At 39.8% G+C, this 27,365-nt stretch overlaps 3 protein-coding genes across 8 annotated transcripts in view; 1 reads left to right on the top strand and 2 right to left on the bottom strand.

The window, feature by feature from the left end:
* The window catches only part of LOC131663293 (E3 ubiquitin-protein ligase CBL), a 37,952-nt gene extending 10,625 nt beyond the window's left edge, over positions 1–27,327 (top strand). Inside the window, exons 3-10 of one of the 3 annotated variants that reach the window (XM_058933618.1) lie at positions 14,583–14,729; positions 14,800–15,072; positions 15,541–15,760; positions 16,489–16,653; positions 19,410–19,722; positions 23,132–23,439; positions 23,726–23,960; positions 24,039–27,327. In XM_058933618.1, the coding sequence (XP_058789601.1) occupies positions 14,583–14,729; positions 14,800–15,072; positions 15,541–15,760; positions 16,489–16,653; positions 19,410–19,722; positions 23,132–23,439; positions 23,726–23,956 (1,657 nt within the window). In that variant the 3' untranslated portion in view covers positions 23,957–23,960; positions 24,039–27,327. Of the gene's footprint in view, positions 1–14,582; positions 14,730–14,799; positions 15,073–15,540; positions 15,764–16,488; positions 16,654–19,409; positions 19,723–21,126; positions 21,556–23,131; positions 23,440–23,725; positions 23,961–24,038 lie in introns of those variants that run through there. The other 2 variants (XM_058933617.1, XM_058933619.1) reach the window with 2 other exon arrangements.
* On the bottom strand, positions 8,300–10,121 carry LOC131663297 (uncharacterized). Its single transcript, XM_058933633.1, has 5 exons — positions 9,782–10,121; positions 9,217–9,320; positions 9,040–9,149; positions 8,887–8,978; positions 8,300–8,827 (listed from the first exon to the last, which is right to left on the bottom strand). The coding sequence occupies exons 2-5, from the start codon at positions 9,303–9,305 to the stop codon at positions 8,612–8,614; spliced, it is 507 nt and encodes a 168-aa protein (XP_058789616.1). The 5' UTR covers positions 9,306–9,320; positions 9,782–10,121; the 3' UTR covers positions 8,300–8,611.
* On the bottom strand, positions 10,481–14,036 carry LOC131663296 (uncharacterized). Of its 4 annotated transcripts, none has more exons than XM_058933631.1 (6): positions 13,856–13,972; positions 12,608–12,725; positions 12,214–12,304; positions 11,880–11,989; positions 11,721–11,812; positions 10,481–11,013 (listed from the first exon to the last, which is right to left on the bottom strand). In XM_058933631.1, exons 2-6 carry the CDS (start codon positions 12,669–12,671, stop codon positions 10,798–10,800), a joined length of 573 nt encoding a protein of 190 aa, XP_058789614.1. In that variant the 5' UTR covers positions 12,672–12,725; positions 13,856–13,972; the 3' UTR covers positions 10,481–10,797. The 4 variants fall into 4 exon arrangements, with proteins under 4 accessions (XP_058789614.1, XP_058789613.1, XP_058789612.1 ...); XM_058933630.1 differs by lacking the exon at positions 13,856–13,972 and adding an exon at positions 13,302–13,786; XM_058933629.1 differs by lacking the exon at positions 12,608–12,725 and having other exon boundaries at positions 13,856–14,036.
* Positions 27,328–27,365: the final 38 nt, after the last annotated feature.

Here is a 27,365-nt window from a genome sequence, read left to right as displayed (position 1 = left end):
GCCGGAGCCTTTCAATGGGCTTTCCTCTCGCGCGGGTGGTTATTTGACGCGACGAGTCTTCGCGAGCTTCGCGTTGCACTACGAAAGCGCGCCGTGACAAGAAAAAAAGCGGAGGCAAAGAAACAAAAAACAAAACAAAAAGAGAGAGAGAGAACCGAGGGAAAAACCACCTACACCACCGTGTGGCTTCCCGTTGCGAAAGGCGCCGCTTGCCGCACGTCTCCGTCTCTCATTTCCGTCCCGATAAAGTGCTCTTCCGCTCGAACAGTTATTTCGTCGTCATTCGTCAGCGGCTCACCTCGCTCTGTCGATCGTTTGCGCACGCGCGCCGTCGAAATATACTATTCTTTTTTTTTTTATATTTCTCGCCCTTCGCCTTTCATCGGACACTTTTTTTATGCGCACATCGGCTTTTTCACTTAGAAGTTTCGTCGTGAACTCTTGCCACAGTACGTAAACTTATTGCGAGATAGTGAAGAATATTCGCGCAACGGAAAACCCAAAATTAACTTGGATGGGGGTAAGTAATCTGAATATGTGAATCGTAGGCGGAAATTTCCTTCTGCCTCGTCTAATGGCAGAACACGCGAAGGAGGAAGGTCCTTGAATTTTACGCGAAAAAAGAGAGATTGACGTTTCCTAAGTCCTGGCACCACGCACATTTGCGCTCCTATCCGAGAAATAATCACCACGATCGAAACCCCCCGCCATGCGAGTTATACACGTGTACCAAGGGAAACCCCGCCCCCTTCAAACACAATAAAACAAGCCCTTAGCATCGTCGTCGAGCAGGACGCCAGTTCACGCGATCGCGCGGTGAGTCTTTTTTTTTCGCACCGCACACGGCAGTATGAAAAAGAAAAACATTGTGTCGATCGAGGCTGCATTGGAAAGTTTTGCAATTTTATTGTTTCGACGCCGAGACAATAGGGGATATTCGTTTCGGTTTTCGCTGCTACGAAAGCCCGATCGCTGTAATTATATTATGAATTGCTTAATTGCAGCCTGGGAAAATTGTTATTTGCATTCAATTATTCAACATTTCAAGACGTCGCTGCGAAACGATCGCTTAATAGTTATTGCCTCTAATTCTCTCGCGGAACGGTAATTTTCGCGAAAACAGAGCGCCGCGCGAGTAGTTCTCGCTCTCCTCTGATCGATCGACAGAGCTCGAGGAACGAAGTCAAGTATTACGTATTCCACTTTGCTGTGAGCGCGCACGGCGTGTAATTGTGCATGCACCTCTCCGCGCTCGCATCTGGCCTGCGCGCGTTTGTAAACAGCCGTAGCGAGTGACGTGCGATCAATTTCTAAAGAAGCGAAAAAAAAATAAAAAGGGAGAAAAAAGCAACTTAGCGACGAATGCTCCGTGCGAGGCGAAAACAAACGAGACCCGCTACTTGGCAATCTGCTGAAAGCTCGTAACCATCAGGCTTGATTAAACCGTCCGGAAAAAGGCAGCACAAAACGCGCGCGGCGACCCAAAACTACACTGCGTTCCTCGGGAAAAGAGGATAGACAATGATGAGAAAAACAGTTGCTTTTTCTTGTTCCCTTTTTGGCCGCATAAATGTGCAGAATGCGCAACAACACTCAGCCGTAAGCCGCGCGCGCGCGCGTGCGTGTTTGTGTACGAGAGAGGACGAGATGAGAAGGCGAAGCCCAGGGCACGGCGAATTACTTGACCCCGTTTTTTCTTGCACTGAAGATAGAAGCAGGCTAATGAAAAGAATGAGCCAATTTTTTTTACCTTGTCGTCGTGATTTTTCAAACTCTGCAACCTGTCGCTTAATTAAAAAAGACTTGGGAGGAAGGGGGGGGGGGCGGTGTCGAGATACCTACAGTTTTGCGAGATCGCAATTATCGAAAAAGGAAGAAATTGTTGTTGCTTCGACGTTGAACTGGAGCGCGAAATCTCGCTCGCGGTAAGTGCTGAAACTTGTCGAGAGCAGCCGAAGTCGTGCGCGGATCTCAATAATAAAGGCCAGTTGAACTTTGTACCTCGGCTGAAGTTACGCAAGCTTTAACAACAGACAACCATTCTCTAGACCTCACGATCCTCGTATATTGACTGCTTCAGCTCTCTTTTCTGCAACCATCCGTGTGCACACGAACTCTCTCTCTCTCTCTCTCTCGTTGGTAATAACACGTACTTCATTAATTTTTACAATCCACAACCCCGTCTGCGTAAAATGATTTCCGTGTTCTCGATTGCTCACGAAGATCCCGTAGAGTAGGCACGAAGATGAAATCAGTTGCCATTTACCGAACGAGATGTTGACTTCGTGTAAAAATTTGTTGTCGACAAATCGATTTTCGCGCAGCAACTCTTTCGCGATACACAAAAGCTCTTCCGTCGCGATAAGACGGTAGAAGAAAAAAAGAATATGTATAATACCGTTCGTCAGAGATGTACGAAGACACGAATCGTCTCGGAAACCGCAAAGCAAAAAAAAAAAAAATCCGCCGTAGTTTGACTACAAAAAAAAAGCAGACGCGAAGATCAAAGCGACGCCAACAAAGGAAGCGGGGAGCGAAGCAATCGCGAAAATTAGCCGCGCGACGACGACGAAAGCGCAGTACGCGCAGACGAACAAGAAAAGGAAAAAAAAAATTGGCGTCGAAATTATTAAAAGCTTTCCTTTCGTTTTCCCCGCACTCGCGCGGTTGTACTGCGGATCGAGTGAGCGTTCCAGCAGGCGACGTGAGGATTATTATCAACGCGAATGAATTGTTGATGAGGCTTTACACTTTGATTGCCTCTCGCGCTTGGAATTTCATTCGTCGACGACAGGGGGGAGGCGGGGATGAGAGCATATCCGACTACAATGCATTCGCTTTTGCGCCTGACACGCTATTGTTGTTTGCCGTTTGTTAGCATTTGCATGCAAGTGTACAATCAAATTACGTTATCCGAGAGACGCAAATTACCTCTGCCGAAATAGAACGAAAGCTTTGCAGGCGAGGCTCGCCTGTAGTCAAAATTAATCTAAGTAGTGACGCGTTGAAAATCAATTGGGCTTTACGAAATGTTCTCTTCGAACTTTGTTCAAAAAATCCGCAAAAAGGTGAGAGAAATCCGTCAGTTACGCAAAAATCTCCAAGTAGATCTCTATTGCAATCCTACATTGACGAACGACTTGGCAACTCCGATAAGCTTGCAATTCCCACTGGAATCAACAAGTAGAAAGCAAATAAAAAAATAAAATCGCTTTTCCCTGTCGTCGTATTCGTAACTTTGTAAAATGCTTGCACATCTAATAGAGTTTCGCATGAATGCTTCGTTAATGAAAGAGGGGAGAGAAAATGAGAGAACAAGCTATGTCTCTCAAAGCTCTGAATGATAATTTGCAAAAGCTTCCGGCCAGGTGTGTCACACCGTCGTCGTGTAGCGATCGCGAATGCGCTCAAGACGAGCTCGCTCCGAGGTTACCTTGCGAATTATAACAATCTGACGATGAATCATCAAATTGTTATGTTTTCATTGTCGCTCAGAGCTACTACGAATGTTCACGATTCGTCATTCAATTGTCTAATGTACACATCTTGTTACGACTAATTACTGATGTTCGTTTTAAAAGGACATTCTGCTCTCACGGAATACAATAACTATCGTTATCGCGGCTGCGTAAGTTGTCGTAAAAAAAATCAGGCTAGATTTTATTATTCCTTGTGGCCTAATAAACAATGAGCATGCGTCGCTTCACTCTCGAGGAGACTCTCGAAAGCTCATGTATACGCCCACCTCGTCGTTCGCGCGGGCGCACGCTCGGAATAGCCAACCGTCCTGGAAATCAAGTCCTACACTTCTTCTTGTCCATTATTCGCCTCGTCGGCCATTACGAGGAATCAAGTTTTGTATCGCTCACGGAAAATTAATCGAGGCGACGCGAGATGAGAAAACGCGACTCGACTGCCGTTGGCGCGCCGTCGTCGAGCCGCACTGACCGCGTTTGTTTACGATCGCGCTTTGGGCTCTTCGCTCTCGCGGCATTAACCCGAACTCCGCGGTCGGCATTGTTTTTTCTTGCCCGTCGCGTACCCCGGCCAAACGAGAATCGGAAAAAGAGAAAGAGGCAACGGTTGCGGGTGGCGAGACAGAACTTCCTAACGGATAAGATTTGGCGAGAGAGCCGATGAACTCTCGCCGAAACGTATTTGCATGCTTCTGCACGCTAAATTGGATACTCCACTCGCTCCCTCCCTCTCTTTCTCTCTTGTTACACGATTGTTCGTGAATCACTCATTACGTGGCTCTTTTTTTTTCCATGGTCCACACTCATGAATCACGGAGGGATCGCGTGGATTACAGCGATAGATCGATAAATATCTATGTACGAACCATGGCGTGAGATCGATTATTGAAATAACGGAGAGTATCGAACGATAATAACGTAATCGAAAAATAGTCTTTCTTGTAGAAGGCATAGTTACACGTAGTCTCGAGTGCAGAGGTGTCTATGTATAATATTGCACTATACGACGATAAAGAAAACTTGCGACCCGATTCGCAACTCAATAGTGACCTCATTTCAGCAGCCTCTCTCAATCTAATTACCTGTTCCATGTAGTTGAAAGTCTCTCTATACCTTGACGCGAGTCTCTGTGGAGTCTCTCGAATGAGGACGAAGAAGAAAAAGGTGTCGACCGGAATAATTTGAGTGTTTTTCAATGGCTTGCATAATTGATCAACGCTAGGACATTGTAATTACCCAGAGTGCGCACGAATATTTACGAAATAAAACGAGTCATCGATCGTACCGAAAATCGTCACGAATGGAAATAGTCGCGTGGCAAAAAGAGAAAGAAAAAAAGAGAAGTACAGTGAAATACAGTAGTATACGCGCCGCGAGTTGGACTCTATGAATGGTGCCGACGACACCTCTGATCGAGCAAGGACGACTAATTGTAGCCTTACACGTAGCGTGTTGTTCTTTTTCTCATTTTCGCCTTCATCGAATTTACGGGGGATCCCTATTCTCTCTCTCTCTCTCTCTCTCTCTCTCTCTCGGGTCTGCTGCAATGAGGTCGAGCTAGTGGGAAAATGTCACCAGCGTGACGTAATCGACCGACGACACAACGCTTCCATGCGGATAATTGTCTTTTCTTTTTCTTTTTATCGCCGAAATTTAAAAATTGTTTGGCATCGATTTTGATGAAAGGGTGGCGATAATGGCTGTGAAGTTGCTTTGCTCGCATAAAGCTAGGAGGACTAATTTTACAAAACTTTCCAATTCGGTATTAAAACGTTACGACGAAAAAGAAAAAGTCTCGAAATTATGGTTCCAACTCAATAGACCTCGATATTCTTTTTATTTGTTTGTTTCTGAATAAACGGATGAGTGAAATGTTATTTCCCGCGTTATTTTAACAAGTGCTCGTCTGATCTTGATGTCAGTGAGAAATCATTTGGAACAATACGCGATGAATTATGTCATTGTGAACTCGGTAGAAAAATTTTTCATTCACAAAAAAAAAAAAAATGTCCTCGATCGATTTTCAATTTTATCACGGGTATTGCTGCTATTTTTACACCGTTCAGTGTTTCATGAGAAACATTTTCGCAATTACCGAGCTACATTGAGAATGGGAAAAATAATCTTTGATAGGGAGAATAAGAAAGATTAGAGGGGGAAAAAGAATTGAATTCCAAGCAACGATAAAAAAAAGCCTCCATCATGCGACGTCTACGCCACTTGTTCTAGTTATTTACTTCCTTTTTTTCGCGTACAATTAGGCTCTGCAAGTAGGTCGATAGACTGAAAAATCGCGAACGGCGGTGAGTCACGCGCAGCAATTCCCTCCCAGGGCACACGTACACACACACGATCGAAATGTGTGTAGTTGGCTACACGCGAAAAACTGTCAATTAAAGTCCCGCGTTCATCGACAACGTTTTTCCTTGATTAGCCACTACGTACAGCGGTGCACACCCTCGTGCGCTCCAGAGTAGTTTCTTCTTATTTGTTGAGGCTACGTATTAAGCTATTGTAATTTTTTTTATTTTAGAACATTTACATTGTTTTCTGTCTTCAAATTGCAGGATAAATTATATACTTTAGTGCCCTTTTAATATTCGACATTGTAAAACGTCGAATTCTGTTTCACTGTTTTTGGTTTATTTTTATGCTAAAGACGAAATTTCATACGATTTTTTAATAATTCCTAAACTCATTTTTGACTTACTCTTACGCGTAACTTATTAATTACTCATTACTTACTTTTTATCGTCAATTACTTCTTTTAAGGCCTTGCTAAGAAAAGATTTATACTATAAATAAACGCGAACGGTTCAAGATCAGTACGATTGCTATATTATACATTTCGCATGAAATTGATTTTAATAGCTCACCTGGCAGATATTTAATAGCTATGTGTGATAAAACGATCGCTTCAAACATTAAATAAAAAGAACAACGATACAAGTAGTAATTCTATTGGATCTCAAAATCCAAGAATGAAACTGTCAAAAGGAAAAGCTCGAACACATAGAACTAACAAAGAAAGTCAACCTCGAAGAAAAAAAAAAGAATCATTTCACTACCTACCCGTTTCGCCCGACTTTTTGTTGCTACCCACGCCGAGGAGAATCTCTTTTGCGCCATCAGCTCAACGCTGACCTTTGCACCTCAGACTTTCCTCTCTCGTTGAATTTTCATCGCGTGCGCAGCAGCGGCTTTTCAACCCGGTTTCACTTACCTCTGCAGACAAATCTCTTTTTGACGCGCGCGCGCGCCCATTCTCCCTCTGTTGTTTTCACGTTCACGACTCTCTTTTGTACGGTGCGCGCCTGACGTTCTCGGATTTTACTTTTGTAATGGGATCTGCTCGTTTTGTGCACGGCAACGGCTTTACTTACTCGCGAAAAATGACGTTGCGCCGAAAGGTTAAGGCCGTAATGAATACTCCGGCGATGTAAATAATGATGTGTCTATTTCGTCGAGGATTCAATTGTCAAGTAGCTTGTTCAGTTTCCCAAATGTGAAACGATTGTAAATAAGATAATTGCACTTTGTTTTTCGTTCGTATGGATGGCCGTTCAATTTACATTGTTTTCTGTCTTTGTAATTGAAAGTATAAGTATTTTCATTATGATCAAAGATAGTCTTTACTTTTGAGGATCGTATTTTAGTGCCTTTCGTTTCTGAAGGAAAAGAACGCTTTAATTTTGACGTGTCAATATGAAACGATTCAATAAATGCGCGCAAACAATTTTCTTTACGGATGGTATATTACGTTAATTAAAAAGCTTCCATAAGTATGTAAACGCGTATCTTTTTGGGAAATGAAAGGTCGCTGAAAATACTATCAACACAAATTGCTCTCGTAAATCGTGTTTCCTATCTCGATAATTAATAGATTAAATCTCTCGATATTTCAAATGAAAAAATAAGCTTACATTGCAAATTCACAATGACAAAGTCAGTTCGTACTTGCACCGTTTAAGATCGTTTAGTCGATAATCAAAACTGTCGTACGCGAAGCGACCCCAATTCAATTAAATGCCCTCCTCAAATCTGCATCATACGCAGGTCTACTCCATCAGAACTCAACATTCGGTCGAAATCCAATCTGCTCGACGTCCGAAATGATATACCACTTGCGGCGACGCGGATTAGCAAAAGGGCGCCGAGGGGGAGGGAGGAGTTTAATATCAAAATCGATACATCAGGCGCGCCACCACAACGAAATATTTACGAGGCGCTTTTTATATCGTAGCCGCACGCTCGAGTGTACTGCGCGTTGAGGTACGCAGAGCCTGGTAACGGTGAAAAAAAAACATCGCTGGCTTCGGTCTCTTTCTCTCTTCCTCGGCAATGGCGTTTCGTCGGGACCGTCGCCGTTGCCTGAAAATCCCATAGCGGTCGCGCGCAATCGCTCGACGTGGAAATTGCAGCTGGGCTTGCGCAAATATAAAACTTTCGACTGCGCCCTTCGGCAGGCAATTTCGAGCGGAAATCATGCTGGACAATTTGTTACGCGGATTTTCAGAGCTCTTCCCTTGCCTTTGATTGATTTTGATGTAACGGTTACTTCAGCGGAGCTTAGAGCCACAACTAATTGCTGTCGAGCGAACTTGAAACGCAATTCCGTGCCACGTTTGACTTTCTCCTTGCGTTGCTCGAAGAAAAAGAAAACCCACCGCGTGCGTCTCGAACGCGTGCGTGTTTGTACGTGAATGGATTTTAATGTTCGAGAGCTCGCCGCGGAGATCACACGTGCTCGGGTTACAGGATTGTATTTACATTTTCGTTTTGTCGTTTTCTTTGCCGTGACGAGCGAAGAGGGTCGCGCGCCGTTCATCGCGCGAAACCGTCTAATTTTGGTGTTCTGCATTCGGAGTACGACTGTAGCGTTTGATTTGGGACACGTTTGCAACGAGAACCTTGGTTTTGAGGAGTTTTATTGTGACAAGGTAGGAACAAAACAACTCGCAGCTATAACATATGAACTGGTTCGAGCACACACAACAGAGAAATATACGCCTTGAAAGCAGTGCAAGGGGAAGAAAGAAGAGGAGCTTAGCAACGGCGCTGCTTTCAAGAGGAAGTGCGCGCGCATGAAAACGGTTGATCAGTCGTGAAGAATCTCTCCGGCACTTGCGGCTCTGTTAAAAGTACTTGTCAAGTTTTTCCGCGAGTTTGCTGGGGTCGACGTTAGGCCCGTGTCGCTCGACTACCTTGCCCTGCTTGTCGACGACGAACTTGGTGTAGTTCCACTTGATGAAGCTGCCGAGGGTTCCGCCTTTCTCTTTCTTCAAGTACTTCCACAAGGGGTGAGCCGCGTCGCCGTTCACATCCACTTTCTCGAACATTTCGTATTTCAACTGCAACGAATTTTTCAGCTTACCCGTCGACGAGCGTTCGTCTCATGCGGTTCACTCACGTTTTTGCGAGCGGCCAGGCTGCAGATCTCTTCCGAATCGCCTGGCTCTTGTCCGTTGAATTGATTGCACGGGAAAGCCAGAATCCTCAAACCTAACGAAGAACCGTCGTTTCTTTAATTGAATGGCGCGTTCGAAAGTGACGCGATCAGTACCTTTGCTCTCGGCATACTTATCGTGAAGTTCATTCAACTCTTTGTCATTGGTCGCGGCAAGACCACACTGCGATGCGACGTTCACAATGAGCAATACGTGATCCTTGTAACTGGAATTATGGCAAAAATTAATGCAACTCATCGTGATCGATCAACTTTTTTTTATTTATCGCTTACTTCTCTAAGGCAACATCTTGCCCCTTGATATTTTTAGCTACAAAGTCATACACTGACTTTGCAGATTTGTAATCGTTGTTTCCACTCATTGTTAGTGGCAAATTCTGAAATTAATCAATTTTCGTGTTATTGCATCATGAACGTCAGCGGATTTACTATTAACAACTAATAACTCGTTCATCTGTCGATCGCTATAATTAGATAAATGGTCATCTTATTTTAGAAAATACGTAGTCATCACGGAATTTATTGGAAATTCTTAACGAAGAATCAACGAGGTGCTTACATTCGCGGACGAAACTGTTATCGTCAAAATAGATAAGTCAAAATTTTAGTAATAAATTCTATAAATAGTTAATATTACGCAATGGGTATGGAAATGCATTATTTATACAAAACAACAGATTTACGGTGAATGCGCTTCCGCAAATGTGAGCCTCTACGCGCTCCTTATGCACAATATTTCACGCTATGGAATGACGAAAACCAATAACAAAGTAGCGATTTTGAGGTTAGAGTGTCACGGGAAGAATATCAGAATTTCAAATGAATTTCAGCGCCTTACCAGAGTACTAACTTCCTCGCTACGTCACTGCTGTATTTTTACTTCTATACAAGTCGAAAGAATCGAAAATCAGTCACTCAACATTCCACTTGAGATATAGACTTCCTCTCCTCTTGTTGTTCCACACCCGACTGGCTAGCGTCTGTCCGTAGTATAAGTAGAGGCCCCTTTTAAAGCCTGTTTACGTGCAACTGGACAAGCATCAGAGTTGGGAATGAACTTTCAGATAACTTTCGTTATATAGTGACTTGCAACTATACTTTCATAAGTTATGCTGATTTTGTGTAATTTTAAAATGTGCTCAGCCACTTTTCAAAATTCCAAGGCCCAACAGCCATTTTCATCATTATTATTATTACATATGTATGATCTAACACAATATAATATTGCAAGCTGTCTCGGTAAATATTTTATTACTAAATTTACTCTTGATTTTAAATACATATAAAATTCGTTTGAACTTTTTATATTGTCCATTTTGCGATTCTGCCTTTCAAGCTATTACATGTGATGGACAAAAGTATGTATAAGATATATTACAAGTTCATGCAAAAAATTATTGTTGAGAAAGTAATTGACCGAATAATTCCCGAATTTAACAGTAAGATATATAAGAATGGCGGCAATAATTCAAAAGGGTACAATAGATATTTGTATATTTTTCAAGGAAATTGCTAGCCAGCAATAAATTAAAGCAAATTTACAAAAGACGATTTTATTAAGTGTTTTTCACATATATAAAATATGTGTGAATGTTACAGAAAGTAAAACTAATAATAAAGAAAAGAAATGTGGAGTATCGTGTAAATGTAAGCGTGTCGCGGACATAACGCGGATTCTAATTGCAAAAATTAGCTATTATGAGTAGATCTAAATAGCTTTTTATAAAAATGACTCTCAAACGTGTAAGCGAATAATTATAATAAAAAAAGGAAAGTTTGTGACATCAATCTTGTAGATCGAAAATAATATATATCACTCAGACTATAGTATACGCAGTAGACACACAGAACTCTTTAAAAGTATTTCTCAAGCTTGTCAGCGAGTTTACTGGGATCAACATTGGGTCCATGTCGTTCAACGACTTTGCCCTCCTTATCGACGATAAATTTGGTGAAATTCCACTTGATGAAACTACCAAGAGTTCCACCCTGTTCCTTCTTTAGATACTTCCACAGTGGGTGAGCATTGTCACCATTCACGTCAATCTTGTCGAACAACTCAAACTTTACCTGTAAAAAATAAATATAGTCATTGCAAAGGACATTTTTTATTATTCGGAAACGCTTGTCCTAGATTCGAAGATATATAGATTTTTCGCATGCATATAAACTTTTTCCTCGCTTATATTTCACGTCCGCGCGCGCATTTCGCATCGATGAATTCTTCCGGAGCAAATACGCGAGCGAGCACGGCACTATTAATCTTAGGGAAGAGAGTTGGCTTTGAACTAACCCAGTTTCAGCTCTCTCTCTCTCTCTCTCTCTCTCTCTCTCTCTCTCTCTCTCTCTCTCTCTCTCTCTCTCTCTCTCTCTCTCTCTCTCTCTCTCTTTTTCTCGGTAACTGGTTCAAGAAAACGTTGATCTTTTGACAGTTTATTATGCAAAAAGCTATCCTAGGTCGTATCATAAAAATGTTAATTTGAGCAATTTAAAAGTTTCAAGAAGAACAGAAAATCTTTTGCGATTAACCGTTTTTTTTCGAGCAAAATATAAACAGTAGGATATTATATATATATACACGTTTTTCGATTTGTAATCTAGGTTGCTTACTGCTGAGAAGTAAACAATACACAGCTCTTATTATCGATTTTTTTCCACTGAGGCTCATTGTTTTGAATGCAGGACACGGAAAGTTTTAAATAGGAAGCATGAACATGTTTCCTAGTGCCCTAGTCTCCCACTGGAAATTTATTTTCTATGCGTAATAACAGACTCACTTTCTGACGGTCTGCAAAACTGCAAATCTCCTCAGAATTGCCAGGTTCTTGTCCGTTGAACTGATTGCACGGGAATGCCAAAATTCTTAATCCTGAAAATAATTAACAATTGACAAATGTGTCGATTGTGTATTTAATTCATTTATTGATTCAATATACCTTTTGATTCAGCATATTGATCGTAAAGTTCATTTAATTCTTTGTAGTTAGTGGCTGTGAGACCGCACTTTGAAGCAACATTTACGATCAGCAGTACGTGCCCCTTATACCTAAGATTAACATTAATAAAAGTAAGATACTGACACTGATAGTAATTTTACAAAATTTGCAAAAGCGTTAAGTAATTTTTAATGGTTTACCAATTTGAAAATAAAATTCAAGTTTCAATAGGATTCATTTGTACATTTCCTGTTTCGAACGGTTTCGTTACGAATTGATGAATTGATCAATCAAAAAACTTGTGAATAATTGATAAATGCGGAAAGTAACTTACTTTGCCAATGGCACATCCTCCCCTTTGATATTTTTAGCCACGAAATCGTACACTGACTTGGCAGACTTGTAATCTTCGTTTCCGCTCATGACTGAAAAAGACAATATCATTAATAAAATTGATCGCGATTGCTTTTATATTTCAGTTTCAACAAAACAACTGTTTCTTTAAAGAAATCAATAGTCGTTAAATTACGAATAAATCGATACTTTAGAGAAAGCCATCAAGCATGCCAGTTTATTACTAGTTTTCTTCCGTTTTAGTACGTCAAAAACACTTTTAATAAACAACAGAGTGTTACGTGCTTCAATTCGACATATATAAATGAATGTTTCGAAATTATTCAAAGCCTAAATGGATTCTACTTAGAGCGGCTAATACAATTGGTACGTGCCTGAGAAATTTCGCACTAAATGCTGTAGTCCGACTGGAAATAAGGTCTTTCTCAAAATATACATTCCGTCTGTTTTTTTATGTTTTTACAAGTTTTCTTTAAGTGCAAGATGATAATCCTGAAATGTTCGGTGCAATTAACAACATGACAGACAAAAGAAGTTACACAGCGACTCGCGAGAGAGGAAAAACAATATTTACGCGTTATATGTCAAACAATTTTTATTCCACTTTCTAATAAATATATCTGTACGTAAGTGGAAAAATCAATTTTACCAACGTCCTCGTAGAAAATAGTTTATAATAAACGCTATAACGATTGGCTCTTGTATGTAGGTACAGGCTTCAATTTACCAAAAGACTGCGATATGAAATTATTCAAAGGCCATCTTGTTGTTTACAAAGTTTGCAATTTTTGCTATTAAGCTTAAATGTTAAACTAAATTCCAATTGATAACAATAAAAAACAAAAACAAAAATAAAGAAAAAATCGCCGGTAACATCTGTCAAGTGCCGAACTATCGAGATGCTGCGGGGAGAGAACGCCGACGCCACCTGGCGTTTGCAGGACCCAACCTTTTGCACGCAACGATCTTTCTCTTGTTCACGAGCGCCATTGGATTTTCTCGCGCAACAATTCGCGACAAACTCCACCCATTACGTCAACTATACTTTCTCTCTTTGTTGATACTCACTTTAGAATCAATCTGTGCTTTGACAATAATTTAAAAGAGTTTCGTAAAAGATCACGTAGAAAAGGTTAAAAAACAAATATTGGATGAGCAATTTCTTCGCGTTGCTGTGTCTGGGCATCAACTGACTCGGTCTCCCGTTCGCCGGTAAAACTATGCGTATGTGCGTGTTGCATGCGCCTGCGCGAAAAGGAAAAGTTTGCGTGACTCGAGACTCGATACTGTACACTGTTATTTTCTCGATCGCGAGCGTAATTATTGTCTTCAGTTGTCAATTATCGCTTCTAATGACTTCTTTTTCCATCTGGCATTCGTCGTTTGTATGCTCGACGATTCCAACCTATTATGGTGACGTTGCATTTGTTCGAGCGAGATAAGTTAACTTTTTTACTCCGAAATGTACTGATTATAATTTATTACGTACGACCATTCAATTATTGAATAACATCAAGCAAGAGAGTGACTCATCGGTTTACCTACAGCACAGTGAACTTTGTATAGGATCTGCACTGATTGTTCAGCAATCAGCTGACGATATAAATTTATACGTTACTTACCGCCCGAAGTAAAATCAGAAGTGAAATATAATGCCAGAATAGATAAGACACCGGCAACGAAAATAAACTTGAGAATATGCTTGACTTTGATGCAAGACAGAATGTTCTGACTGAGCGTTGACTCGTCCCCTTTCATATTGGAACTGTAAATGATGTGCAACGCCATGTAGACACCAATTCCATCTCTCGTGCGACGGGTCAACTACAGAATGCTCTTCGAAATTTTTGCAAGTTCACGTTAACGCAAACTTGACCTCGAATATTGCTCCGAAAACTCTGACGGATACTTGTGTAAGTGGAGATGTCGACGATAATGAAAAACAAATACTTTCGATATTTAATGACTGCTGATGCTCTGAAAGAAAGCTTGTAGCAAGGTTACGAGCTCGTATTATCAGTTTGCCCAATTGTCCAATTGCAAGGACAGAAATTCACCGCGCGCTACAACAAATAGAAAAGTAACATGCCCACAATAATCATATCGGTAAACATTCTTTATGCTCATGATTGTTGCAGCTGATAGAACCTACATATCGCCTCGAGCGAACGCGTTCGTGCCGCGTCGAACGACTGTCTATTAATTATTCACAAGCAGCGGTTAAAGTTCTAACTGTAGTGTTAATATCGGAAAATCGATCGCAAAAACTCTTCTGAGAAAAATATAAGATAATTGTGAAAAAAAAGTGGTTCGGCGCGATGTCTAATCGAACTGTTATTAATGTTGCAGTACACTCGTACCATGGAAAGTGTTCAGGCACGAGTTGAATCAGGTTCACCCTATAAGCTCAGGACTGCAGGCGATGGCGTTGAAGTCAACGATAGACCTCACGTGCAACGGCTACATATCCAACTTCGAGTTCGACGTTTTCACAAGGTACACCGTTGGTCGCTTGAATTGCACGATGAAATGCGACAGCCATCTAACTTGTGTGTGTATTCAACAGGTTGTTCCAGCCGTGGTCGTCATTGCTACGCAACTGGAAGATCCTCGCGGTGACGCATCCCGGTTACGTGGCTTTCCTCACGTACGACGAAGTGAAGGCGCGTCTGCAAAAATATTGCATCAGCAAGCCCGGTAGCTACGTGTTCCGGCTAAGCTGCACGAGGCTTGGGCAGTGGGCCATCGGCTACGTCACTTCGGATGGTGACATTCTGCAAACCATACCGCATAATAAGAGCCTTTGCCAAGCGCTGCTTGATGGCTATCGGGAAGGATTGTTAGTAACTCAATTTTATTTATTTTTACTCTGAGTAAATACATTTATCTTTGACTTGGTGTTGCTACAAATTTGTAAAGCCAGTCAAGGTATAATAAACGATCAGGGAATTGGTCATGAAATCTCAAAGATATCTTACATAGTTCACGAAGAATTGATCCATTTGAAATTAATTTAATGTGCCAATGGAAAATCATAATTATTTACGTACTTGTTATTAATGCTAAAATAAATAATATTTCATTTTCTATGGCATATATATTTTGTGCTGCTGTTTTATTTTAGCGACAAAATTTATAAGAGAAAAATTTTTTATAACTTTTATTATTCTTGTTATTATTATTACTATTACTATAAAAAATGTTAGGGAATTTATAAAGTAGTAACTCTATAGCAACAGGCTATAGGGTTTGATCGAAAACCTCTGAATACTTTATTTCTAACAACCTTACACTTACAATCTCACAGCTACCTGTATCCAGACGGTCGCAATGCAAATCCAGACCTCACGTGGGCGGTGCAACCGACACCTGAGGAGCACATTAAGGTCACTGCCGAGCAGTACGAGCTCTATTGCGAAATGGGTAGCACTTTTCAGCTGTGTAAAATCTGCGCCGAGCACGACAAAGACGTACGGATAGAACCCTGCGGACACTTGCTCTGCACGCCATGTCTCACCGCTTGGCAGGTAGCAGTGCCTTTTTCCATAGTTATTAGTTTATTATACGACAAATTTATGAATATTTAATCATTTATTGCAATAATTTTAAGCTGTAAGTCAGGTCTATACTGAAATCGATTGTGAAAAGTGCTACTTTTAATTTTTTTGATCAATAAATGATCTTATTTAGTGAACTAGCTGAAAAGTCCAGTGTACCTCCATTACTTATACTGTACAATAGATTTTACTAAGTTCCTTAGCTTTACAAGCACCATAAACTTTTCGTAATAATAATAATAAGACTGTAGCACATCGATTTCGTATGGCCTTAGATAACTTTACTTGCTAATACTTGGGGTCAATCAAAATCACTGTAACTTGAAAATAATAGCTGTACGAGCGAAAAAGTTCCAATGAAACTATAGAATCGCAATTCTTTCATTCACAAACTATAGCCAACTCAAGTTGTTCATTATTTAGTTATACTTCTAATTGAAAATGTATTCCACTGCGTTCAAATGTGTTTCTGTAATATTTTTTATAATGACTATTTTTATTGTCTTATCTAGTAATATATTTGCCAATTTATCAGTTTGAGCTAGTTAATTATGGATACGCTCGTTCTGACTAATAAACGTGTGGAAACAAAAAGTAATCTTTACTTGTATATATTTAACTTTACATGTATTTATAACGTGAGAATAATTCTCGATCTTTATTTTTTATTTTCTTAACGATCTGATTTTTTTTCACAGGATTCCGAAGGTCAGGGTTGTCCATTCTGCCGAGCGGAGATAAAGGGTACCGAACAGATTGTCGTCGATCCATTTGATCCACGGCGGACGCATCGTCAAGGTGCTCAATCTGCCACAGCAAGTAACTCGTCGACACCGACTAAGGATTTGGATCCCGACACCGAGGTATCTGACTAGGGCACAGCAGAACGAAATACGCCTTATCTCTTTTTTTACTCTTTTTATTTTAACGGCTCCCTCTGTCCTGATTTGCTGTATGTCTTTTTTTTTGTTTGTTCTTGTGTGTGATGCCTGTGTTCGAACATTAACAGGCACTTATCGATGTAATTCATTTTGTTTATTTTCAATTGGTAGGTTTAAAATCACAAAAATTTACTAATCATCGAAAAGTGCCTGATCTAATGCTGCATAAATAATATTATTTCTCGCCAATACCATACTTCTGCGCAAATAATCTAAAACAAAATAAAAAAAACTCGAAGCTTTGTCGCATACTGAAAAACTTTTGAATGGCCTGAAAAATTGCTTTTCAAGACATTTTTGTGTGTCACTGATTAATTCTCGTCTTGAAAGCGTAATTATTTTGTAGCTTAAAACTCGTTGAATCTTAAAATTATTTAATTATTAAAATAGAAATTAGTTACTTAAGTGCTTGCGAGAAAAAAGTATTCCGATGAATTATTGATGCTTTCACGTATTACAATCGATGTATTGAATGGCATTGTTTTGTCTTAGGAAGACTTAAACTATAAAATCAATTTTTTATAATTGAATTATTTTAACCGTGGGAATAATTTATTCTTTTCTATTCGGTGGAATGAAATTATTACCTCTTTAATTAAAAAGAGTAAAATTATTCCTTTTATATTTTATCTTTGCTACGTAGTAAATCTTGTGTGATAAAATAGATATCTCGATGTCTATGCTTGCACGAAAATGAGGTAAGGTAGATTTGAGATCATTCAAAGAATAAAGAAAATATCTCATTGCCATCAGCCTACTTTATGAACCATTATGATATTTTTATATAAAATAAAAGTTCACTATACAAAAAAAAAATTTTTCATAAGTTTCATCATAGGTTGATTTGAAATAAATAATTATGTTTTCGAATCATATTGATTGACTATACAGTATCTCTTATTTATAATTTTTAAAACTTACAAAAATGATCGTCCTCGAATGCTTATCTAATAGTAGGTAATTGCTTTGCATGCATATGTTAATATACACCAAGAACAATTTTGTAGTTAAATTATTTTTATTAAAAGATCAACACTTTTAATTAGCATTACAAGATTCAATTTTAAATCTCACCTTACTCTCATTACGTTTAACGAGATGATACTTCAAAATAAAAATGCAAATTTGAATTATTTTATATACGGTTTTAAATAGATGGTTTTTTATAAGCAAATTATTGGTGCTTAAGGGGATGTTAGAGATTTTAAGAACTTGCAAAATAGTCCTTCGAAAAATTTTTAATTGAAATATCGTGGTAGGCAATTGTGGAAATCTTATTTTCGTCGTTGATCAATTCCATTAAAAAACTTGTATATTATAAAGATTAAAGTTTGTAATTTGAATAAATCAGGTGCCAAACCGTTGTTTGATTTTTGGCGATTACTCGAATTGCATTGCGAATTTAAAAATTGTTATTACTCTAAGTATTAGGAAATAAATGGTTAGGATCTTGAAAAAAACGTTTTATAGCGTCAGAAAAATGCCATCTCATCACATCAGCTGTAAGCCGTTCATTTTCAGTTTCTTAAAAATTTCAATTTGAATTGTTAATATTAAAAGTAAAGTGTGAATGGCAATTTCGCGGTCGTAAAATCGAAAATTTCTTGAATCAGTATACATATCAGTACAGCTGTAAATGAGATGGTTTAAATATTTTCTGCACAATCAATAAAAATATCAATATTTATACGATGAAGTATATTTAGAAAGTTTTAATACCTTTCTTCAAAGCTCATTTTTACATATATCTATGATCACTTTATCGTCCATCTCAATCTACGAAAACATAATACGACAATCAAATTGTTATTTGTGCAATAGGTAAATACCTGTAGCTTGACTAAGGTGTCGCAGCGCCATGTATTACGGAAGTGACGCAACAAAGTTAAATGAATTTTATAAAGCCTGATGTCTAGCGTTTACATAAAACTTTTTTACTTTTCTGTAAAATAGTAGAATACATGACAAGCAATTTCTAAATAAAACCTATGTTAACATTTATTTGAGTTTTGCTATTATTTGCTTTTATCCCGTTACTCATTATCTACAATTGACGACGCATGAAATCTATTGGCTTTTAATTTTAGATGAAATATCCGATTATAAAACCGAAACATAATATATAAATGATACTTAATCCACCTAAGGAAGAATCGTAGCATGAGAAGATCAAAAGAGTTCATTAATAGTGCTACATTTTGCAGAAAAGACGCTTTATAGTTCCGTTTGTCTTGTCCGCATGATTTTTCCCCTTTGAGTAACGTTTTTATTTCTTTTGATTTATTCCATTGTGTGTTGTTCAAACTGGAAAAATCGCCTGCATGATATCGTACTAATCGTATATCCAAAACACACTGTACATAAAGTGAATAGTCATATTTACCAGTCAACCGAGTCATCAAAATTGATAAGTAAGTACAATCTGCCGAATGAAACGCATTTTTTGCTTTACCTCGCTTATGAGCTTACAACATCTGATCTATAAATTTTTCTAAATATTATTTTATTGATAGTTTTAACGTACTATTGTTGATAATTTTATTTTTATTTTGTACTTATTTTGTAAAATACCAGAACAAATAACTCGGTCACGCTGCCATCACGATAATATTCGCTAAAAACTTTTTTTTTATCATCGAAAAATTTTTAAATTAGGATGAGAAAAATAATGTTTCCAGGCAATAATGGAACTAATAAATGGCAACGGCAATTCTTTATCGGACGAAGAGGATGACTCTTCACCAGCAACGTCACCGCCGCCATCCCGACGAATAGTACCAAGTCCACCACTGCCACCACGACGATCATCGCCATCGCCTACATCAAACCAACCGATTATACGGAACAACGCGACCGGCAGACATCTCGCCGTGCCCAAGGAGAATGCACCTCCGCCGCCGGCGAGTACACAGCAGCAGCAATCTACGGCGCCGCCTGCCGTTACGGTTATTCTGTCGGCAAATAACGATAATGTTACACCGAACAACAAAGGTGAGAGACCGAATGACCTTTCTTTTAATATAGTGCAATGTAATGATGTTTCAAGAATGCCTTTGCGTTTTATGTGAAAAACAGTCGCTTGATTAAGGATTAAAGTTAAGAATGATAAGTTATCAAACGGAAAGCAAAGGCTACAAAAATGCTTCTATCGCGATTATCTGCTCATAGGCAATGAAATCTTAAACAAAATACATTCGTGAAGGAAACGGAAAAACGCAATTTTTTAATAAAATATGTCCAATATATTCTTGATAATTGACATTATTATGTACACTATAAAAATTATTAACGTAGTCGCTTACAAAACTGTTTAGACGCTTCGAGATAACCAATATATAGCTTTATAAAAATATAAAATAGTCATTCAAAGATTTCTTCAAAAATCTTTTTTTTATCGACTACACAGGAAGACCTAGCGCGCTCAAAACTCTCATATACATGCAATGAAAACTTTCACTTGATATCCTTTTCAAGGTGAACGGCTCTCGATTACATATGTATATATTTATAAAGGAATATCAAAAGAATGCAGCTCGGACTGCTTCCAAGGCAAGTGTTTCGATGTTAATTACCGCAAACGCTGCAAGAATATTTTACTGTGCTGCATTTTCATTAACTTTGAAAGTCTTGTGAAAAAATTTTTAAAGATGTTAAATTAAAATCTATACTGGTAAAAGGGAAAAATGGTACACGTTGTCAGTGGACTGTTGTTCTTCCTTGATTTTACAAAAATTGTGGCATCTCTACTTATTATATTAATTCACTCCATTCACACTCATTACCATAATTACTACATAATATTTGTCTCGTGCGTATTATTACTGTGCATTGCGTCATTATGCTGCATTGAAACGAAAGAAAAAATATCAAATCAACAAATTGAATATTTCGAGTCACGCAGTTCCAAACTATAAAAGTAACAGTCTAATATTTAAGTACAAAACCATTATAAAAATCAAAATTTACACAATTGGAGATAATTTCGTGATAACAAGCGTGTCATTCGTCGTAATTCATTTTTAATAAAAACAAAATGTAATCAAGTATACTCTACGAGAGATAACTGCATTAAGTGCAAAAAATATATAATCTGTAATAAAAGTAACAATTTGAAAGCGATATCAACTGAACGATCGTTGTCTTAAACAATAAAAATAACTGTATGTTCATTATATCGAACAATTTGTAGAATGTAAAAGCTCTTAAGATAAAAGTATCAATGTTGTCTCGTGAAAACTCGGCGGAGCGTTTAGGATAAAAGCAAAGGTCCTTTGAATGTCTTGCCCTTGGCAATCTGCTCTAAATTCTCGCCGGCATAGGACAGGAGCGGGCATATTTCCACGTCGCCGTCGACTTTTTCCGCTCCGGCATTGATTAGCCATTTCTTATGCAAAGTCAACAGATCGTTTCTAGAAGTGGAGGGGCAATCGATAGCCGCCGCGTCGGAATTCTTCAGAGCGCTAAACTCCTCGTCTCGCAACACTTCCCAAACGGCAAAACTCTTGGAGAACCTAAACACGTCGAAGACGAATTTCTCGATCTTGATGCCGTTCGGCGCGGTGGGCGTGCGCCGTTTGCCGTCGTCGCCGACGCACGGAATCCTCTTCTTGGCCACGTGCAAGTCCAGCTGCTCGAGGTGCCTGTCGCAGAGCCTGTCGAGGAACTCGAGCGTGAAGTAGTGATTGCAAATGTTGCCCGCGCTGTAAACGAGCTTGCCAGCCGCGTCCGTGAGCTGGGCGGTGCGGGACGAGATCTCGCTGTACTCGACCACGGCGTACTGGCCGTCCACGAGGCTTATGACGCCCACCGGCTCGTCGGCCGATCGCTTGCTCACGGCCTTGGCCCCGCAGTCGGCTCGGCGCGCCAGGCAGTAGCCGACGAACACGGGGTCGGCCACTTTCACCAGGATGTTGTCCACTGAGAAGGCGTGCACGCTGTTGATGCCGCGGCGCCGCATGTCCTCGAGGACGCCCTCGCGCAGCAGCGAGGCGTAGAGGCCGCCGTTGCCGTCGGGCGCGCGCGATATCCGGTACTTGCTGTCGAGCATGATGCGGCCGTCGAGCGCGAAGCACGGCAGCGTGCTCTGCTTGAACGCCATCACGTTGGCTCTGCCCACGCCGAAGTAGTCGTTCTCCGCGAAGTACTCGAGCGTGGGCTCGTGCGTGGCCTCGCTGGTCATCAGATACCAGGCCACGCTGCCGCTCTCGCCGAACCGCTCCCTGGCCAGCTGCTCGAGCCTGCGGATCCTCGCGGCCTGGATCTGGAAGAGAGTCCGCCGCGACGGCAGACTCACGTCGTACATACCTTTCGGATAGTCGACGCCCAGCCTCGTGCCCTGACCGCCCGCCATCAGCAGCACGGCCACCCGACCTCTCGACACCTCTTCGAGCCCGAGATGCTCGTAGCGCGACGTTTCCCGGGACGTCGTCACCGAGTCGAAGGCATCGCTCGGTATCGGCTCCAGCTTGTCGTCCAGCTGTCTCTTCGTGTCGTTCGAGGCTACGGCGCGGTGAAAGTACGCGTTCATGCGCTCGAGGTCGAGCTGCCTTATTTCGTTAGCCAGCGACTGCTGCTCGTCGGCCGACAGCTCGTCCCAGAATCGCAGCAGCTGCTCCTGTCCGTGCTCGCGCAGCAGAGCTTGCAGTTCAGCGTGCAGCGACATGCCCGCGCGCGCTTTCACGGCTACAACACACAAACGGAAAGACTGGAGGGGACCTTGGACTTTGAGGTTATCCGCGCATAAGGGCGCGCGAGCCGACTCGCGAGGTTAACGACCGGCGCAAACACAGCGACGAGCCCGCCGAGGATCCGGCGCATCGACGCGGCCCACCACCACCACCACCTGTCAAGTGCTTTGCTCGTGCTAGCAGACGATGTACGGCACGCGCGCGCGAAAACACACATACACACACACACACATACGTGTACTCGTTGTTATCGGCGACGATGAACGACGTGCGCGCGAACGCACGGCTTGGGGGATTTCGGGAGCCACAGGTGTGTCGTCGCACTCGCGGCTACGTGAGAACAGCGACTGTCAGCCGGTGAAAGCCGCGATAAACGCGGACGCGTTTCGCCAGAGAGACTCCCGTCAGCTCCCGTCGCCGACTCCTCTCACATTCGGAGAGCATCGACCGCCACGCCAACACCGTGGGACGCGGAAGCGCATGCGCAACGCATGGCCGCGAGAGATAAGGCGCTCGCGCGACCAGGCCGTCGTGTAATGCTCTTTGCGAAACGCGCGTTGGAAGATGCCCGCACTGGCCGATCAAAAGTCACCGCAGCAATGTTGTCGAAAGCTCGCGGCCAATTGCCGACCGACTTGGGAGATGAACGCGACGGTTGCGGCTACTGTCGTTCCGGAAGGATCACTTTTCAAACGTCCACCGTGAATTTGCAGCCAACAGCGAGGCCAGATACGACATGCTTCACCGAGCGTCGTCGCTGTCGCCAGTGGCACCAGCGCCGCCGACGGTGATAAGGCCGCACAGCGCGAGGCCCGCGGCGATCGCCAATCGGGCCACGGTGCCGCCGGCTCTGCCTGAGAAATCGGCCGCGAGGACGGCGATGCAGCCATCGGTACCGCCGCCGCTGTCCATCGCCAGGCCGCCCAAACCAAAGGACAGCCAGAAACAGGACCACCTCTACGAGAACACCATCATGATCGCCGGCACGAAGCAGCACGTCGTGAAAAATATCAATCTCGAGGTGGGTGCACGGACACGGTGCTCGAGCTTTCTTTCCTCTGGTTGGATTATAGACAGTGGCATGGCTCATTTTTAGATTGCACTGTTGCCAACGAATAGTCGATTTTTTTCATTACGCGAAATCGATGTTCGTCCGTACGATATCTTAAAGCTACTCGAGATCGGTTGACTGCTTTCGCTCAAAGAAATTTTAGTTTTCTAAAATAGTTGAGAAATAAGAGAAATTTTGAGATTCCCGTCTGTTTTCAAATTTCATAAATGGCAAATTGTATTTTGCATCACCGCAGATGAGTAAAGAGCGACTGACAGCACTGATGAAAGGCAAAGACGAAAGCGGCAGGCCGATACCGAAGACCACGGAGAACGCCGCCTACGAAAATATCAACGTCGAGCATATATCCAGACTGATGGCGCTCGGCTTCGCCCAGGATGCTGTCATCCGAGCGTTGGGCATCACGAGGAACGACCTGGAAATGGCCTGCGACATTCTTCACGAGTTCGCGCAGAAATCTTCCTGACCAGGTAACGTCAAATCGAATTCGAAGGCGACGCCGAGACGGCGAATGTCTGACCGCAACTGTTCTCGTATTTGTTGCACAGCAAGCAACGGCGAGGAGTCCTGACCACCGGTACCGGCCAGGCGATATTTATGACGGGGGGCTCGTATTATGAAAAACAAGAATTACCTACCTCCGCTGCAAGCTGATAACAATTGACACGTTGGCCTTCTATGAGCGAAGAACACTCGTTTATGAAGATGGCCGAACGAACGAAGATTTCATTTTTTTTTTCAAAAGAGGCGCGTAGACTAGAAAATCGTGTAGAGCTTTTAGGAAAAGCTATTCTCTGGTTTTTCTGTTCACACTTCGTTCGATCGCCTTGTCGTCGCTCATCATCATACATTGCTTTCGCGATTTAACATAAATTAACAAAAGCAAACAAACGACCAGTCCGACTTTATCTCTGTACATTGCGACATGTGTAGATATTTTTTGCGAATGACGTAGTTGACGAGATGGACGTTTGTCTCATGGGAGACGAGAGGATGAGACTGAGCTTTTCTTTTTTCCTGGGGCATATTATTTTGTTATACTTTGTTCGTCTGTCTTAATCTATGATGTTAATTAGTACAACTGTTGCATCGAAAATATCGGAACACACGCTAGTTCTGCATTGTAGTTACTTGTGAATGAACGACTGCAACTTTTCTTGAGAATGATTAAATTTTCTTGATATTGTGCAATTTTCGAAATCATTATTTACAAATCAAATAGAGATGAACACTTCCCGAATCTGTTAAATGCCAGAGGCTAATAATTTTTTTTCTTCGAGCTTGAAATCGCAAATCAATCTCTTATAATGTATATATTGAGCCTATGCTTATAAATCGATCAAACAGTATACGTTTATGTAACATCAAAACTGACACATTTAGAGTTTTTGAGCAAATATATATATATATATATATATATATGTACAAAGATGTTCTTAGTCTTTTATATAAACGACCAATGTTTAGACTTGTTCAATAATTGTCAACTTTATTAGCATCTTGTAAAAATACTAAAGTTAGAAAAACCGTCGATAGGAATTTGTTGACGATACAATGATGAATTTGATTTAGCTAAACATCATGCAATAAATTAATTTTTTATTTAAAAGAAAGAAACTCACAACGTATAGCGAGTTTTCCGATATTTTTATGCTATTCCAGAAGTTGTAAAAAGTTATATAACATTTTGTCACGTATGTATAATTTGAATGTATATATAGTATCGGTTTATTATCGCAAAAATAATTTCAATCATTTGATTGAATCGAAAGAAAAAGGTCCAGATTTTTATCGTAATTTCTTTCGTTTAGTCGTTAAATTAACTTTTATTTAGCTTGAAATTTTATGCATCTTCTTAATTGAATTTGTGCTGTAACACATACTTTGGAATAAGTTATTTATTACTTATTAAGATTTTTCTATACGAATCTCTATGAGTGAGAGTGCGAATATAATTATGAATTTAAAAAAAAAACAAGTAAAAGTAGACATTTTTTATTGGAAGTACACTCTTACTATAAGTTACCTCATTAGAACATTTAATCATTCATATATCAATCGTTAAAAATAACTATTGCATATTTCATATTTATTTATTGTATTGAAAAATATTGTGATATTTAAGTTTATTCTTGTATGTGTCTTTCTTCACCATTCATAATCAAATAATTTTGCCCCTATGTATGTAAAAATAAATAGTTCAACGTTGCTGTCGATCAGCCAATGAAAGAAATGAAACACATTTTAACAAAGGACAGTGCATTTACTAACTCTAATATTTATGAGTGATAGATCGATTGAATTTGTGCTAGAAATAATTTCAGCTGCAATGCTAGTAAATAACTCCTTTTTTTATATTATACTCATTGACGCATAGTTCAAAAATCATAAATAAGAAGCTAAATATTTTTCTACTAGTAAATCCAATTTCGTCATCGTTGATTCATCAATCATATCATACAGAAATGCCATCATAAAGTATTGTAGTTGAATATATTCTATTAAATAATCGTGTTAACAAAAAATAAAAAATTTGTATGAGATTACATCTAAACATTTGTTTATTGTTTTGTCCTTCTTATAATACTGTTCAAAAAGTATATGTATTTACAACTTTAATGGTAAGTTTCTTGCATCACAAATATACAAAAAATTAATGAAAATTCCTTAAGACAATCTGAAAAAAGTGCAACCTTGATTGAAACAGGAACAAATTGTTGTTGTACTAATGAATTATAATAATGTTCAGAGAATTGGATTTGCAGTTGATCCATGTAAACATTTATCTGGTTATAGTTTTCATTCATCATTAAAAAAATTGACAATATTGTCGCAGAAGTAAATGATCTTCAAGTTCATTAACTATGTATCTCTTTCTAACTTTCAAAAGTACAATTAACTACGACTATCTATCAAAGTGTCAATGTTCAAGTTCTTTCTTGAATCTGTTATCAATGAAAAAGAAAAAAAGAAAAAGAAAAAACGCTAGTAATGCAATACTTGTAAAAACCTTCTTCCTTTTAAGATTACGTAAACATCGATAAAGATGTCAATGATGTCAATGGTTATTATAACAATTTTACCGTGAAACAATTGTCATTAATGTTTTAGTAAAAATGGACAACTTTTATTGCTTTGAAGTAGAAACTTCTATTACTAACATCATTTCACTGCAACGCTGCGTATAAAAAACACCTAACAAACAAACATAAAACATCTGTACATCCCTTTATAGTATATGAGATAATTCAAAAATTTATTGATTAAAGCAAGAGTGTTTAATTAAAAGTTTTAAAAGACGTTCATTTATACTGCCAATGTCATAACTAGAAAACATTAAAAAATTTACTGTACCAATTGTTTATTTGTCAAGTCATGTTAAAAAAAGAATTTTCTTGCAGTATATCAAGTCTTATGTGTAAATGACTGTTTAATTAGACTCAAATTACGAAAATATGTTACACGAAGCGTGATTGAAAAATGAAAACAAAAATTATAATTCGATACTAAGCACCTGACTAATTAAATTTCTGATCAGCGCACCAGACTAGTAAATGTAATGTCCTATTTTTCTACATTGAATATTATCGTTATTGTATCCTGTAATGTGTTATTATTCATGTATGAGTAAGTTATCTAGAGTTATTTAATTAAAAAGGGAAAAACGAATGATTCAGGGCCTTGAAAGCTTTGAACGAAGAACTATTAGAACAGTCATATTATTGTAACTTAGAAATTAAATAATGAATTACCTATGTGGTGCAATACATAGTGTAAAGTTTTTCTTAATTTAATCATCGTCTGTATAAATTATTTTATGTATTTCTCGAAAATAAATAACACATTTACAAAATATATTTCAGTAATATTTACTT

Source organism: Phymastichus coffea, unplaced genomic scaffold, assembly GCF_024137745.1.
Source record: "Phymastichus coffea isolate CEN01 unplaced genomic scaffold, Cenicafe_Pcof_1.1 PCOF00033, whole genome shotgun sequence".
Classification (NCBI taxonomy): Eukaryota; Metazoa; Arthropoda; class Insecta; order Hymenoptera; family Eulophidae; genus Phymastichus; species Phymastichus coffea.
Note: the sequence above shows the minus strand (reverse complement) of the source record. Positions and strands in the feature narration are given on the sequence as shown.

What these genes read in the sequence shown, in the direction of transcription:
- LOC131663297 (XM_058933633.1), bottom strand. Translation starts at nt 9,305, where the DNA reads ATGAGTGGAAACAACGATTACAAATCTGCAAAGTCAGTGTATGACTTT. An exon ending in TAAGTATGCCGAGAGCAAAG is followed by an intron (nt 8,979 to 9,039) that starts GTACTGATCGCG and finishes GTTCTTCGTTAG; the next exon opens with GTTTGAGGATTCTGGCTTTC. An exon ending in GCCTGGCCGCTCGCAAAAAC is followed by an intron (nt 8,828 to 8,886) that starts GTGAGTGAACCG and finishes AATTCGTTGCAG; the next exon opens with TTGAAATACGAAATGTTCGA.
- LOC131663296 (XM_058933629.1), bottom strand. Translation starts at nt 14,021, where the DNA reads ATGGCGTTGCACATCATTTACAGTTCCAATATGAAAGGGGACGAGTCA. An exon ending in TCAATATGCTGAATCAAAAG is followed by an intron (nt 11,813 to 11,879) that starts GTATATTGAATC and finishes AATTATTTTCAG; the next exon opens with GATTAAGAATTTTGGCATTC. An exon ending in GTTTTGCAGACCGTCAGAAA is followed by an intron (nt 11,014 to 11,720) that starts GTGAGTCTGTTA and finishes TATTTTTTACAG; the next exon opens with GTAAAGTTTGAGTTGTTCGA.